The 17,344-nt window shown below is 44.4% G+C and overlaps 1 protein-coding gene across 2 annotated transcripts in view; it reads right to left on the bottom strand.

Moving 5' to 3' along the window:
- rad18 (RAD18 E3 ubiquitin protein ligase) overlaps positions 1-11,335 on the bottom strand; it is a 277,150-nt gene extending 265,815 nt beyond the window's left edge. For both annotated transcript variants that reach the window (XM_041192132.1, XM_041192133.1), the window contains exons 1-2: positions 11,264-11,335; positions 10,668-10,749 (exon numbers count right to left, since the gene is read on the bottom strand). In XM_041192132.1, the coding sequence (XP_041048066.1) occupies positions 10,668-10,749; positions 11,264-11,281 (100 nt within the window). In that variant the 5' untranslated portion in view covers positions 11,282-11,335. The remainder of the gene's footprint in view (positions 1-10,667; positions 10,750-11,263) is intronic.
- Between the last annotated feature and the right edge of the window lie 6,009 nt (positions 11,336-17,344).

Here is a 17,344-nt window from a genome sequence, read left to right as displayed (position 1 = left end):
TAAGGAATACAAATGGATGGCTGGTGCCTGTGGAATCATACCCCAGCTATGAGTTAATGCCTTTAGGAGAATGTGATAGTATTTAACGAAAGCAGAATTTAAAATTTTAAGAAATACAATCCAGATATCCACTTTGTAACTCCTATTTTCAAAGGATTAATGCTGGAGGGGGCAATGGAACACTTTGCTCATGAAGCTGCCATCAAACTGCACCTGTCATTGGTTCGTGAAATTACAGCTTTGAAGGTCATGGGTAATTCCCTCTCGTGCCTTTTAGCAGTTTGAGAGCAAGAGGAAATCATTTTTCTCATTTCTATATGACAGTAAAGACGTCTCATCAAAAAGAGCCTACACCACAGGGTCAAAATATGTTTCTTCAAGGGCTCTTCTTGATATTTTCTCGAGGGCTACTTTTGGAGTTTCGGAGGTGACACTTCAGATTTTCTGGGGCTCTTTTTCATTTTCACATATGGAGCTCTGGATATTATACATCCTTGGTATTTTCTCACAAATTTGGATTCTAATTACAATTCCCAAGTATTTGATGCAATGAAACAGAAAACACGGGGCTATAGAGGAAGAGCAAGAGTAAATTTACGGAGAAAGTTCAAAATAAGGAGCAAGGTTTAATGTTGTAATCTAATCGAGAGTTTTAACTGTAAGCCGACAGAGCTTCACTGACAACTTAGAAGAGTGTTTCTTCACTGTGCTGGATAAATAACATTCTTTCAACTCAATTCTGGTTTATGATGCCTTGCTAGAAATGTTCAAAGTACAAAACTCTTGAATGGAATTTAATAAAAGAGAATCAAAAAATAATGCTCTACCAGCTCTCTCCAACCCCACTGGGGCGGGAGGGAAACATGGATTCACACACACGCGCGCACACAAACACACCCATCTAGTCTGGATTGCTGCCCACCAGTGCCAGCCAATCCCAAGGTGCAAATCTGCCTTAGTTGAAGACGGGCCCAGACAGATATAGGCGATTCCCGCCCCAGGACCAGAAGCCAGGTCCTAGTGAGACTCCGCTGGCAGGGAACAAGCACAGAACAGAGAGAGCACAGAGCTATCTTTACAGTCATACTGAGATGAGAAAAACAATTTCCTCTTACTCTCAACTTATAAAAGACACAAGAGAAAATTACCCATTAACTTCAAAGCTGCAATTTCAGGAACCAATGACAGGTGCAGTTTGATGGCAGCTTCATGAACGAAGTGTTCCATTGCTCACTCCAGCATAAAACTGGAATTACAAAGTAGATATCTGGATTGTTTTTCCTAAAATTTTAAATTCTGTTTTTGTAAATACTACATAATTCTCTTAAAGGCATTACTCATAGCTGGGGCATGATTCCATAGGCACCAGCCGTCTATCCATATGTATGAGCAGGCAGCTCTTCCCTGACAGGCAGTGGCCCCAGCAGCTGATACCTGCTCAAGTCAAAGCCAAGACCCGCTCCTCCAGAGCTGGTGTCCAGTTCATCATCAGCTGCATCCACCAGCTATTTCCCAGTGCACAAGGGTTACTGCGCTGAGCATGCAATGCCAGAGCGCCCACCTACCTCACTACCGCCAAGATCCTGGAGCTGGCCAGCAACACACTCAAGGACAAGACAACCACCCACGTAATGCCCCCCCGCATCTCCAGCTCAACAAGCTTCTGGGAAGACCCACCATAACCCAGGACAGGGTCCGATGCAACACCCAGGCTATGCTGCTGCCCAAGAAAACCAGATACCCTAGCAAGGTGAAAGGGCAAGTTCAGAAAAAAAAAGAATGGAAGGGAGGGGATTTGTGATTGAGGGAGCTGGAGCACAACATGAGAGAGACAGGTCTGTGACTGGAGGAGCAGCTCCTCACAGATTCTGACTCTTACGCTTGCTGCTCCTCCAGTCACAGATTCTGTCTCGCCCATGTTCCTACAAAATACACAGGGGTGACCTTTCTTGAATTCCTCACCTCTGTCATTGAGTGCTCAGAGACTATTTGAGAGGTTTCCAGGGTGAATTCACCCACCACCCCCATGTATTTTGAACTCTGCTGCATCAGGTGAGCTGCTGCCATCGACAAAATCTGTTTACTCCAGCATTCAAGGAAAGGAATAACTGGGGAACACCTGACAGCTTTTCTTGTTCAAATTGCAAACTTTAACCATCCTTCTGCCTGTGAAAACTGGAACATATTCCTCATAAATCGTCCAGGAGAATGGTGACTCACCAGCAGCAACTCCATTTTGACCCCCCAAGATGGCCCCCCAGGTTGGGTCTCCCACCAAGGGTCACTGGACGCCAATTACAACTGGAGGTCCCTACTTAGCCCAGTTGTTGAAACCAATTTCATCGTCTTCAGCACAAGCACAATCTTAAGTTGAGATCAGCTAATTAAAAGCCAGACAGTGAATCTAGGGTCTCTATGGTTAGATGGAGTACACAGGCTGCTGAAAGCGGTTGGGCTGCCTTTGGTCCTTGGAGCAGGCGCATTTTTTGAATGGCTGCAAACACCGGTCTCCACTCAGTCTTCATGTGTGCTGGCATACACATGCATGTGCACTGGGAACTTGAGCTCTCCCTATATACAGTATCATGTGCTTCCCTGTGTTAAGATTTCATTTGTCATTGTGCTGCCCGCTTACTTATTTTTTTCAACACACTTTGCAGTTCCCAAACCATTTTCTCCAAGTTAACTGCCCCTCCTAATTTGGTATGAACTGTAAATCTGATCATTTTCCAAACCAGATCATAAATGTAAATTTTAAACAATATGGGTCCCAACACTGATCCTAGGTGCACCCAATTCAGTAATTGCATTCACCCCAACACTACTTTGTCTAACAATTATCCAGTGTTTTGTACCCTTTAGCTAATTTTCCATCCTTTCTGAGGGAACAGCCTAAACTTCCAAAGCTTTACTTTCCGTGTGAAGCTTTCTCAATTGTTTTTCTTCGATCTAGGTACAACATATCAAAGGGCTCTCCATAATCCACAATGATTTTACTTCCATAATACATCAGGTGATGATCAGGCAAGAACTTGCCCTTCATAATGCATGCTGACTATTTACTAGGTTATCACCGCACTGGTGTGCCCTTCATAATGCATGCTGACTATTTACTAGGTTATCACCGCACTGGTGTGCCCTTCATAATGCATGCTGACTATTTACTAGGTTATCGTTGCACTGGTGTTCCCAAAGTTTATGTCTGACAATTAATTCTAAATTTTCACCCATAGTTGAAGTGAGAATCTGTGGTTGTGATTTTCTGCTTGGTCATTCTTTTTGGAAATGGGCACCAGTTTAGTCTATACTGAGTTTAACAGGACCTTCCCAATGTCAGAAATCCTCATAATTATAGTAATTTATCTCTTGTCTTAGTACGATGAAATAAAGACCAAACACTCTTTGAGTTTTATTTGTTCTGAATCCTTTAAACTTATGTAGATTGTTCATCTAGTGTGATTCCAATCATCAATCCTACTCGGGATATAACAAAACAAGGAGGCCATGGTTGTTTGCAGCTTCCTAGATTAAGAGGAAGAAAGTAATCATTGAATATATTAATCACTTGGTGTTCGTGCTGTTTCATATCCATTCACATGTTTTAGAGCTCTCACCCATTCTGTTATTGCACTGAAATAATCTATTATTGTTATACTTTGTATCTGAAGTTACGCTTTTCTCAAGGTCCCTTTTTGCAATTCTAACTGCCTTTTTAGCATGCACTTTGCATGTTCTATTTATCCCAACTCTTCTTTTTGCAGGATTTATGGAGTTCATTCTTTCTCCTTATTGCATTTTTGATTAACTTTTTAATACATTTTAGTATCACACCTGCCTAAATTTGATATTTATTTATTCTGCGTGCATCACATTGCCTTTAAAAGGATCTTCACTTGTTTGCTACTGCAGTGATTTAATTCATCACTTCATCACAAGTGACAAACCATTAGTTATTCATCTGAATGCTGTACAGAGCAAAATGCTCTTTGCGCACACAACGTGCATTTGGAAGGTCAAAATTTATTATCGTGCTAATGGATATTTTAGTGGAATCCTTGCGACAATACTAGATATTTGAAACACTGCGTTCGCTTTCATGGAAAACAGGAAAGTAAATTCAGCTTTCCAAACAGAGATAAAAATAATCTCCTCATTTTGCAAGTCTGCTTTCTTGTGGTTGACTGAATGATTACCTGCAAACAGGCCGAATTGTGACAGTTAATGTGAGTGAAGTGGTCATTCTGTACTCTCTTCAGCTCCCCAATGAAGCAGTGCAGTTGTTCTAAAAAAAATAAAGCTCTGCAATTTGAATTGATGCATAATCATTAAAATATCAGGGAATTAAAGAGTACAGAATGGCTACTTCACTCACATTGACCTTATCACACATCAGCCTGTTAGCTTAATATGAAAGCTGCTTCTAAACTATCAGAAGAGGCCCTAGAGGAGCGCCACTTAAATGATGACATTCTCACTGTTCTCCCCACATCCTCATTGAGGTTACTTCCCACCAGGCTCCCAAGCAAGGCTTGTTGAAGATCTCAGCGAGCAACTCACAAACTTACATGACCAATGCAGGATCCTTCAGATTAAGAAGTGCTGCTGCCTGCAAGACACTTTTCAAATGTATTAAGCTCAGTCAAGCTATTTCCGAACGTTTGCCACAGATATTATCACCTCCCATGTTCCTTCAGTTCAGGTCAACTCAAGGCCTGTGTAAATCAAGGTCATCTCAGATTGGGTCTCTGGTCTGTATTCCATTAGCTCATCTCAGTAGGAGGATGTGGGGAGAGCATACAACTAACTTCAGCATTCTCAGCTTGGAGAGGGCAAGAAATAAAATATTCTTGAATAATTCAAGGCTCTCATTTACAACCAGTACCCAGTGATCTTCATGCTGAATGGACACATCTGTGCATTATGTGCAACAGATGGTAGGATATCTATATAGTGACCCCATCCCAGGTCATGTTGCTCACTGTCATTCACTATCCAGGCTCACTTTAAGAATGCTCATTTCAGAGTGATAAAACATAGCTGCTACTGTCAACAAAAGTGACCTGCCTGAGGAGTTTGGGACTGTGGCAAGAAAACAGGACAAAACATCAGTAAAAGGAACAATTGGTAAGGAAGTGGGAAAAATAACAGCCTTGTACCCAACTGAAAAATTGTTTAAAACCGATGCAGGGGAATTGGAGGTTATGCAGTTTGCCAAGAAAAATAGGACTGCAAGGTGAGACAAAACAAAATAAATCAAAATTCAATAAATCACACTGTGGCATTCTCAGATCATTCCCAGGCTCCAGTTACAGTATAGTTGTCGGAGAGCAAGTGCAATGTCCACTTTCTCAGTCAAGAAACATAGCGCAGAAATGGAAAGAGTAAAATATATCCCGAGACAACTGACCCAGCCCTCTGGTGCCATGCAGAGAGAGCCAACAGCCAGGTAGTGTTACTGGAGAGGAATGTATCTGGTCAAACTGTGTCCCCCATCTACTTGTTGGCTATTTGCTCCCAGTCACCAGCATGATTCTCAGGCCACAAGGTCAAGCCTTTCTACTGATATACTCTTAGCAGTGATTTAACTATGGTTTTCTACACTCATGGCATCAAAAAATCAGACAACACAGAAGGATTCAGCCCATCATAACTTTGCTGGCTCTTTGAAAGAGCTACCAATAAGACCCATCCCTCCGCCCTTTCCCCACAGCCCACAAATTTATGATAAGCCATATTTTGAGACTCCCACTGGCAACCCTCATCCTGCCACATCCCGACACTCGCTTCCAGACTCCCACTGGCACCCCCAGCCAGGCCAGATTCTCGATGGCACCCCCAACCAGGCCAAGCTCTTGCTTGCAGCCCCAACCAAGGCAGACTTTCACTGGCATCCCCAATTAGAAATGAACTGTCACATGCTGACAGCCTCTGACCCAGATTCTCATTGACAGCTATTATGTTGTTATTAGGAGCTGATCCGTGTTATTTTTATTCAACAGTAGAGCCTTATTGTTAAATTGCAATATATTACTGCAAAAATGTTGCCTTTCTCTAACACTCCTCAAATTAAAAATGACACAAATCAATTCACAGAAAGGGCATTTGGAGGAGATTGAGCAGCAGAATAAACCGATTTAGGGTGCTGGCTGAAAACCAGATCAAAGAGAAAGCTTTTAGAAAGCTTCACAACAGGAAAGTAAGTGGCAAGATGGACAAATTTAGAGTAAGAATTCCATAGGGCAGAAATGCTGGTGATAGGGCAGTCAGAGGATGGAGCCAGAGGAACAGAGAATGCATTATTGTAGCACAGCAGTTAAGTTACTGGACTAGCAATCCAGATGCCAGAACTAATAATCCGGAATTTGAATCCCACCACAGCAGCTGCTGAATTTAAATTGTTAATTAAACAAGCTAGTATGAGTATACAGTGACCATATAACAATCAGGCCGTCGTAAAAACCCAACTGGTTCACACTAATCTCCTTTAAAGAAGGTGTTGCTTACCTAGTCTGCCTATATGTGACTCCAGAACCACAGGAATGTGGTTGGCTCTTAGCTTACCTCTGAAATGGCCTTGCAAGTCACTCAGTTGTATCAAAACCCCTATAAAAAAAAAAACTATAATCCATAGAGACTAGTGCAGTTCAAGCAGGCTATTCAAAATAATTAAGGATGGGCAATAAATGCCAGCCTTGCCCACATCCTGTGATTGAATATAAAGAGCAAACCAGTGTTGGAGGAGCAGCAAGTGCGTATAGGGATGCATGACTGGAGGAGAGTGGAGATCGGGTGGGGTGAAGCCACAGAATTGAGGGACAGAAATCTTAAAATGAATCACCTGTGGGGGTACTGGAAATCCAGGAGAATTTCCAGGCTTCAGAATTCTTATTTAAATGAAAGTTCAAATGGAGCCTGGAAACAGGGAGACCAGCAACAAGACTGCTACAGAAGCTGAGATGTAAAAGATAGAGTTTTGCAAAGATGGAGGAAAAGGGCATACAGTGGACAATAATGGCAGCAGATCAGATGTAAGAAAGTTTTGCTTGGGTTAAAACTACCACACCACTAGGTTTAGCCTGAGGTAAGATGATGGATGAGGCCAGAAGTACATAGGTGCTGGACAAAGCCAAAAACAACAGTGATCAGTTTCACTGACATTCTGCTGAAGGAACGTACAACTTGTCCAATACAAACAGGCAGCTTGCTCTTGCCTTACAACCAAAGGTGAAATGCAGGAAGAGATATGGAACATAGTTTGGCTTTGATTTATTCTAACAATATGCCTGATTCCCAAATTAATTAAAACTCCCAGGCTGCCAAAAGTCATAATTTTTTTCTGCAAATAAAGGCATACTCTTGAGAAAACTTCTCTACAGTGCCAGAGGGAGTTCCTTGCAAAAAACAGGCCACTCAACACAGGCAGATTAGCAATTAGGCATTTGGTTGCCAGGCTGAAGGCATGCCTAATGAGCAAACAGAACATTTTAATGGCGGTAAAAACAAAAAACTGCGGATGCTGGAAATCCAAAACAAAAACAGAATTACCTGGAAGGGTCATGAGGACTCGAAACATCAACTTTTTTCTTCTCCACCAATGCTGCCAGACCTGCTGAGTTTTTCCAGGTAATTCTGTTTTTGTTTTGATTTTAATGGCGGAATCAGTTATTCACCAAGGGAGGTTCAAAGGAAGAAGTTTATTTAATTTCACAGATTAATTATGCACAATATGTACTATAAACAGTCAACACATTGTATTTAGGAAAGAAAAAACTCAACAGGGTTAGAAAACAGGAGCCAGACAATCAAGGGGCCATATTCCTCATTTGCCATTAGGGATTTATTTTCAAGAGATGGAAAATGCATTATAATTATTTTCTTTTGTTTTAAAATTGTGACAGTAGCTGAGCTTTAAAGCATATTTTCGGTGAGGATTTGTAAGGGGGCTGTGTTGTTGAGCAGATATTTGTTTTGTGAGAAACTAAAAGACATCGCAGGTTTAAAAATGAAAAATTCTGATGCCTGCCTTTGTAAAGTCCAATCCAGGCAAGAGCTGCAGGTTTGGTTTCTATTCAGGGAAGAGTTAAGCTATACAAGGGGGCGAGATGGGGAAGAAGCTGCTTGGAAATGACTTCATTTTAAAATCACTGCATAATACAATGATAAAGCAATCCCATGTAAGGACTGTGACACAAAGTGAATTGTTAACTATGTTCTGCATAACAGAAGCACTGACTTGTGATAGCTGAGTGACTCATGCTCTGCTTCACTACAAAATGTTAATTTTCTGAGCTTGCGATTGTTCTCAGCCACCTCATTATCTTTCCTACGCAGACAGGAGTGTTATCTCCAAAGAACAGGTGATGAGATTCCCAAACAAGAATCCCACCCAGGGCTCCTCCATATCAGTTCTTCCACCTACATTCAGAATGAAATCACAACACTATGTTCACCGGAGTCTATGCAAGCTTAAGTCATCACTCGCTGGGCAGGCAGAAGATTCATTGGATGTGACGTGAGCAGACAGAGGATGAGGCTCCTCCTTCTTCTTAAAACTACCATCCTGGACACAGGACAACTGAAATAAATCAGCCAACATCCATCCCGTTGCTCAGATCCAACCATCAGGAGAATAACTCCAGAATTCAGTCTCAGTGGAAAGTGTGGAGTATGATCCATACAGATCACCAGGTACCAACTTCAATCTCAGGTACATGCCAAAGTGGCATAAAGGTACAGGTACAGTGTCTCAAATCCTGCTATCCAAAAACCGGAACTGCCCAAAAACCGGTCATTTTTCTCTCGGGCACTGCTCCCTGAACAGAGTAAATGGGGGAGTGAAGAGGCCATTCTCGGGCTGATCCCAGGACCCAAATCCATTTCAGCACTTTAAGATCTGCCTTCCCTCAACCCATTCGTTCTGATTCTCCAGACACAAAGCTGTCTGTTCTATGGGCGGGAAAGTTCTGATTGCAACATTCTCAGCTGCTTTCAGGTGAGAGGATCAGAAATCAGCAGATTTCTCTCTGCCCCTGATATTACAGTCCAAGCGAATGCTCTTTTCCTGCAAGAATCATTCCACTGTAAGATTAATAGATTTCTAAAAATTTGCCTTATTAAATTTTTCAATCTTCAATGTTTCTACCCATAATGGTTATGAGGCATGCAACCATTCCCCATCCTGTAATCTAGGGCCTAGTTATGTTTATGACTTTAAAAACCAGTACAGAGTGAGCTAGAGGCAGCCTGTGTGAAGGGTTTGGTTCCAAAATGTGGGAAAATCCAAAATCTGGCACAGTATCGGTCCAAAGAGTTGGGACACTGTACCTGTACTAGAATCTTTCTCTGGGTAAAAGAAAGACAGAAAAAAATCAAGTCCTACCTAACAATTACATGCCTGTAGATATGAAATGTCTTTGAAGTGAACTCTCACACCCTCTCACTCACACAACAGAGCAACTGAAATGACTAGAATGGTATTGCAGATGAGGTACCAAGAATCTGCTAGAGCCGGTGGAACCAACAGCAGAGATGGGCAGAAAAGCAGGGATGACATGCCATACATACAACTGCAAGAGGGGTAAAAATAAAATCTGTTAACCCTGGAACTCAAATGGAAGTAAAAAATGCTAGAAATACACAGCAGGTCCATTAAGATCTGAAACAGGAAAAGATTGTTCGTTTCCAAGACCCTATAATTTACACTGCAACTTCAAACATCAACCTGCCAGTTCCTTTTCCTGATCTCAACAGGCCTCGTATTTATTTTAACCTCTTCCAGGAGATTACGTGACTGCAGGGGATCAAGTGTAGGAAGTGTCTGGTCATGATATTCCAGCTGTGGTGCATGGAGGAGGCTTAATGGACCAGGTGGTCTTTACCTGCCCATTGATTTTATAAGTTTGTAGTTCCAACATTTTATTTTTAAATGCAACACAGTATTTCATGCTGTCTCCACAGAATACTAAGACATTCTATTTGATTCAGGTACTCCTACAGATCATGTACAGCCTCTTTACTTCCCCACTTATATACAGCAGTCAGAAATGAATTGATGCTGTTGCTGGTACCATACAATAAGTTCCATTATCTACCTGTGACATTACAAACACTGAACTCTCCACTCACAATCATCACATGGAAATGCTGTACAAATCATCTGGGCCCAATGATCCAAGAAACACTTCCAACAAATGTGTAACTGTTAAATGTCATTGACAGTGCTATATAAATGCAAGTTGTTGTGGTTGTTGACACAATTCAGCATAATATAATTCCCCTTCAAATATACTGTCATAATAAACTATAACCATCAATATGTCTGTATATACTCATTCTGCATAGTGTAACAGGACTGTCTCTAGGCTTACATGGGTGCAAGTATTACAGCAAAACTTGCATTTAAGTCCCAAACACTTTTTACCACTAATTATCAGTAGAAGATGCATAACCAAAAGTACTTAAGGCACAGCATAGCAACAATTGAAACACTTTCTTTGTTTACATCTCATTTGCCAGTCAAAATCAATGGACTTCATGTTTTACAAAAACAGAAATGTGAAAATTTCTTCACAGCCAGATTACGCTTTACTGAAATCATCCTGACAACGTAGTACTGGTTACAATGTTTCGGGGGCCTGTGTTATGATTACTGCAGCCAGAATACTTACAATTATGCGAACAATGAGGGATCATCATGGCAATGTTGAAGTATTCAAAACAGATACCACAGCGCAGGAGGTCATCCATGGCCTGGAACAGAAACAAAACACATTAAATCCAAACTGGAAATGTATTACACAGACTCTGTGAGTAAACCTCCAAGTGAGTACTTTCCATCTTTCATGTAGCTGTCATCTTGATTCTGAGGAAAATTATTGAATAGGCTCATTGCCAAAACCACACAATTGTGAGCCTATTGAGTTAGATATACAATATTTGCACCAATTTACTATGTTACTTAAGTTACCATGAACAGAATGCAAATGTTGTGGGATAAAATGTATATCCCACTTATGCAACCTTAACTCCTTCTATTAAATTTAACTCATTCACAAAGAACCCCAGAATATCCCAAAGCGATCACAGTCAATACAATCAATGAAGCGCTTATCGGAATTGTAGTGTTTATGAGGAAAAACACGCAGTTCCCCTGCCCCTGAGTCACCCTCTTTCCTCCATGACCCCCCGACCCTGCGTTTCCCTCAGTCTCTCCCACATTCTCTGCCTCCCTCTCTCTCCCTCTCTCCCTCTCTCTCTCTCTCACCTTCAGTCTCTCCCACATTTTCTTTTTCGGATTTAGTGAAAAACGCGCGCTTCACACGGCCGGATATACGTCACCACAGCTGATCATACGGCATCCGGTTTACTCACAGATCAGGAATCAGGAAGCGCGCGACCCTCAATAGTCAATTTGGGCACCGCACAACCATCAGGACCTGTATTTGGCACTGCAACCTGCGCTACCTCCATTGGGCAATGTGGAACCTTCATTGCTGTATTGGACACTGCAACATTCACTCCCTGCTTTGGGCACAGTACAACCTCCACTAACTGCATTGGGTACTGTGCAAACTTCACCACCTGCATGCGGCACTATGTAACCTTTAGTCCATGCTTTCAGTACCATGAAACCTTCACTCATGGCATTGGGCACATTGCAAACCTCACTCCCTGCATTGGGCAGCATGCAGCCTTCATTTCCTACATTGTGCACTGTGCAACCTTCACTATCTGCATTGGGCACGATGCAACCTTCACTCCCTGCATTGGGCATGGTACAACCTGCACTACTACATTGTACACCGTGCAACCATCACACCCTGTATTGGGTACCGTGCAACCTTCAATACCTGTATTCAGCAGCGTGCAAACATCACAACTGCTTTGGGCACTGTGCGATCTTCACCATTGTATTGGGCAACGTGTAACCTTCATTCCCTGTATTAGCCACTGTGTGACCATCACTACTGCACTGGGCACCATGCAACTTCAATAACTGCACTGGGCTGCATGCAACCTTCCCTATGGCATTGCATACAGTGTAACCTTCACACCCAGAATTGGGCACCGTGCAACTTTCCCTACTGCATTGGGCCCCATGCAACCTTCAGTGCCTGTTTTTGGCACTGTTCAACATTCACTAATGCATTGGGAACCATGCAACCTTTACTCCCTGTATTCACTACTACATTGTGTGCCATTTCACCTTCACTCACTTCATTGGACATAGTGTAACCTTCACCACTGCACTTGGCACCATACAACCTTCACTTCCTGCATTGGGCACTGTGCAACCTTCATTCCCTGCATTGGGCAGCATTCAACCTTGACTCTCTGCACTGGGTACCGTGCGACCTTCGCCACCTTTATGTGGCACCAAGCAACCTGCATTCCCTGCACTGGCCACTGCATTGGGGATCATGCAAACTTCACCTCCTGCATTGGGCACCATGCAACCTGATCTACTCCACTGGGCACTGTGCAAACTTCTTTCCCTGCACTGGGCATCATGCAACTTCACTACCTGCACCGGGCACCGTGCTACCTTCGCTGCAGCATTAGGCACCATTCAACTTTCACTCCCTGCACAGGGCACTGTTCAACCTTCACTACCTGCATTGGGGATCATGAAGCTTTCACTTTCTGCATTGGACACTTTGCAGCCTTCACTAAATGTATTTGACACCATGCAACATTCACTACTGCACTGGTAACCATGAAACCCTCACTCCCTGCATTGGGCACCGTACAACCATATATACTTCATTGGGCACTGTGTAACATTCACTACTGCATTGGGCACCATGCAACCTTCACACCCTGCAAAAAGCACTGTGCAACCTACACTATACATTGGGCACCATGCAACCTACTCTACCTGTATTTGGCAATTTGTGACCTTCACTATCACCTTGGGCACCGTGCAACCTTTACTCTCTGCATTGGACACTGTGTAGCCTTCACGACTGCATTGAGCACCATGCAACTTCATTAACTGAATTGGGTACCGTGCAACCTTCCCTATGGCATTGGGTGCCATGCAATCTTCAAGATCTGAATTGGGCACTATGCAACCTTCACTACTGCATTGGGCACCATGCAACATTTACTACTGTATTGGGCACCGTGCAACTAACACACCCTGCACTGGGACACTGTGTAACCTTCACTACTGCATTGGGCACCATGCAACTTCATTACCTGCCCTGGGCACTGTGAAACCTTCATTCCCTGCCTTGGGCACTATGCAACCTTCACTACTGCATTGGAAACTAAGCAACCCTTCTCTACTGCATTGGGAACCATAAGACTTCATTCCTTCCATTGGGTACCGCGCAACCTTCACTTCCTGTATTCGGAGTCACACAACCTTCACTCCCTGCATTGGGCACTGTGCTACATTCACTACTGCATTGGGCACCATGCAACCATCACTCCCTGGATTGGACACCATGAAACCTTAACTCCCTGCATTGGGCACTGTGCAACATTCACTACTGCATTGGGCACCACGCAACCATCACTCCCTGGATTAGACACCATGAAATCTTAACTCCTTGCATTGGGCACCATGCTACCTTCATTGCTGCATTGGGCACCATGCAATCTTCACTCCTTGCATTTAGCATTGTGCAATCTTCACTTCCTTAATGTTGCAGTGTGCAACTTTCACTCCCTACATTGGGCACTGTACAACCTTCAATACTGCATTGGGGATCGTGGAATCTTCACTTCCTGAATTGGGCACTGTGCAATGTTCGCTACACGCTTTGGGGGTTGTGCAACCTTCTCTCCCTGCATTTGAAACCATGCAACTTAGCTACCTGCACTAAGCACTATGCAACTTCACTACCTGTACTGGGCACTGTGCAACATTCAATCCCTGTATTCGGCAGCATGCAACCATCGCTCCCTGCATTGGGCAAAGTTCAACCTTGACTTCCTGCATTGGGTGCCATGCAACCTTCACCACCTGTATGTGGCACCATGCGACCTTCATTCCCTGCACTGGGTACCATGTAACCTTCACTACCTGTACGCAGCACCATGCAACCTTTTGTCCCTGCATTGGGCACCGTGCAATCTTCACTCCTTGCATTTGGCCCTGTGCAACTTTCACTCCCTGTGTGTGGCAGCGAAAAACCATCACTCCCTCATTTGTCACTATGCAAACTTCACTACCTGCATTGTGCACCATGCCGTGCAACATTCACTCCCTGTATTGGGTACTGTACAGCCTTTGATACTGCATTGGGGATCGTGGAATCTTCACTTCCTGAATTGGGCACCGTGCAAAATTCACTGCCTGCATTGGGCACCATGCAACATTCACTCCCTGCATTGAGCACTGTACAACCTTCCCTCCCTGCATTGGGGATAGCTCAACCTTCGCTTCCTGCATTGGGAACCATGCAAACTTCACTCATGGAATTGGGCACCATGCGCCTTCACTTCCTGTATCTGGCAGCGCACAAGGTTCACTCCCTGCTTTGAGAACTGTGCAACATTCACTACTGCGTGGGACACTGAGCAACCTCCACTACTTCATTGGACCCCTTAAACATTCACTCCCTCCTCTGGGGACTGTGCAACCTTCAGTCCCTGCATTGGGGACAGTGCAACATTCACTTCCTGCACTGGGGATCATGCAACGTTATTTCCCTACATGCTTCATTCCCTCCATTGTGCACCATGCAAACTCCACTCCTTGCATTGGGCACTGTGCAACCATCACTTTCTACATTGGGGACCTTGTAATCTTCACTTCCTGTATCCGGCATCGCACACTGTTCACTCCCTGCTTTGGGCACTGTACAATCTTTACTACTGCATTGGCCACTGTGCAGCCTTTACTACTGTTTCGGGCAGTGTATAACCTTCACTCACTGCACTGGGCAGCATACAACCTTCTCTACCGCATTGGGCACTGTGTAACCTTCACTACCTGCATTGGGCTCTGCACAACCTTCACTACCTGCGTATGGCACAGTGCAACCTTCACAACTGCATAGGGCACCATGCAACCTTCACTGCAGCATTGGACACTGCGCAACCTTCATTAATGCATTGGGTGATGTGCAAGCTTCCCTCCCTGCATAGGACACCATTCAACCTTCACTCTCTGAACTGTGTGGGTTCCATGCAACCCTCACTACCTGTACACGGCTCCATGCAACCCTTAGTCCCTGCATTGGGCACCATGCAATCTTCACTCCTTGCATTGGGCACTGTGCAAGCTTCACTACCTGCATTGTGCACCATGCAACCTTCATTTCCTGCATTGGGCACTGTGCAATATTTGATACTGCACTGGGGATCATGGAAATCTCAGTTCCTGACTTGGGCACCGTGCAACATTCATGACCTGCATTTGGCACCATGCAATTTAGCTACCTGAACTGAGCACCGTGCAACTTCACTGCCTGCACTGGGCATAGTGCAGCTTTCACTGCAGCATTGGGCACCAGGCAACCTTCACTCCCTGCAAATTTACCATACAATGATCACTCTCTGTATTTGGCAGCATGCAATCATCACTGCCTGCATTGGGCACTGTGCAAAATTCACTACCTGCATCGGACACCATGCAACCTTCACTATCTGCATTGGGGATTGTGCAACCTTAACTCCCTTCATTGGGGACCATGCAAACTTCACATGTTGCATTGGCCCTGTGCAACCTTCACTCCCTATATTTGGCAGCGTACAACCTTCACTCCCTGCATTCTGAACCATGCAACATTCACCATTGCATTGGGCACCGAGCAACCATCATTCCCTGGATTTGGCACTTTGAAACCTTCACTCCCTTCATTGGGCACCATGCAACCATCACTCCTTGGATTGGGCACTGTGAAACCTTCACTCCTTGCATTGGGCACCATGCAACTTCATTAACTGCACTGGGCACTGGACATTCTTCCCTATGGCATTGGGTACTGTGCAACCTTCACACTCTGAACTGGGCACCCTACAAGCTTTACTACTGCGTTGGGCACCATTCAATGTTCACTACCTGCATTGGGCACAGTGCAACCTTCAGAAATTGTTTTTGGCACCGGTCAACCTTCAGTACTGCATTGGGTTCCATGCAACATTCATTATCTCAACGTAGCACCATGCAACCTTTAGATCCTGCATTGGACACCATGTAATCTTTACTTATTGCATTGGGCATTGTGCAACCTTAATTCCCTGTATTTGTCAGCGTGCAACCATCACTCCCTCATTGGACACCGTGCAAACCTTTGTGTCTGCATTGGGGATCGTGGAAACTTCACTTCCTGACTTGGGCACCATGCAACCTTCACTACCAGCATTGGGGATAGTGCCACCTTCTCTCCCTGCATTGGGCATCATACAACTTAGCTGTCTGCACAGAGCACCATGCAACCTCACTACCTGCCCTGGGCACAGTGCAACATTCACTGCAGCATTGGGAACCATGCAATCTTCACTCCCTGCATAATGCACCGTGCAACATTCACTCCCCATATTTGGCAGCATTCAACTATCATTGCCTGCATTGGGCACCATGCAAATTCACTACTTGCCTTGGGCACCGTGCAACCTTCACTACCTGCAATGGGCACCTTGCAACCTTCACTCCATGCATTGGGGATTGTGCAACCTTAACTCCCTTCATTGGGCACTGTGGAACCTACACCAGCTGCATTCCACACTATGCAACCTTCACAGCTGCATTGGGCACTGTGAAACCTTCACTACTGTATTGGAGAATGTCCAACCTTCACTCCCTGCATTGGCCACTGTGTAGCCTTCACTACTTGCATTGAGTGATGTGCAAGCTTCACAACTGCATTGGGCACCAAGCAGCCTTCAGTCCCTGCATTGGGCACTGTGCAACCTTCACTCCCTGCAATGGGCAGCATCCAATCTTCACTTCCTATATTCAGCATTGCACAACCTTCAGTCCCTGCTTTGGGCACTGTGCAACCATCAACCCCTGGATTGGGCACTGTAGAACCTTCACTGCCAGTACTCCACATCATGCAACCTTAACTAATGCATTGGGCACTGTGCAACCATCAGTCCCTGCACTGGGCACCATGCAGCCATCACTCCCTGCATTGGGCACCGTGCAACATTTAATCCCTGCATTGGGGATCATGCAACTTTAACTCCCTGCATTGAGGATCATGCAACCTTCACACCCTCCTTTGGGCACCATACAACCCTCACAACTGCTTTGGGCACTCTGCACCTTTCACTACTGCATTAGGCACAGTGCAACCTTCCCTACTGCATTGGACATTGTGCAACATTCACTTCCTCTATTGGACACCATGCAACCATCATTGCCTGTATGTGGCACTGTGCAACC

The sequence above is a fragment of the Carcharodon carcharias genome, chromosome 7 (genome assembly GCF_017639515.1).
Source record: "Carcharodon carcharias isolate sCarCar2 chromosome 7, sCarCar2.pri, whole genome shotgun sequence".
Classification (NCBI taxonomy): Eukaryota; Metazoa; Chordata; class Chondrichthyes; order Lamniformes; family Lamnidae; genus Carcharodon; species Carcharodon carcharias.
Note: the sequence above shows the minus strand (reverse complement) of the source record. Positions and strands in the feature narration are given on the sequence as shown.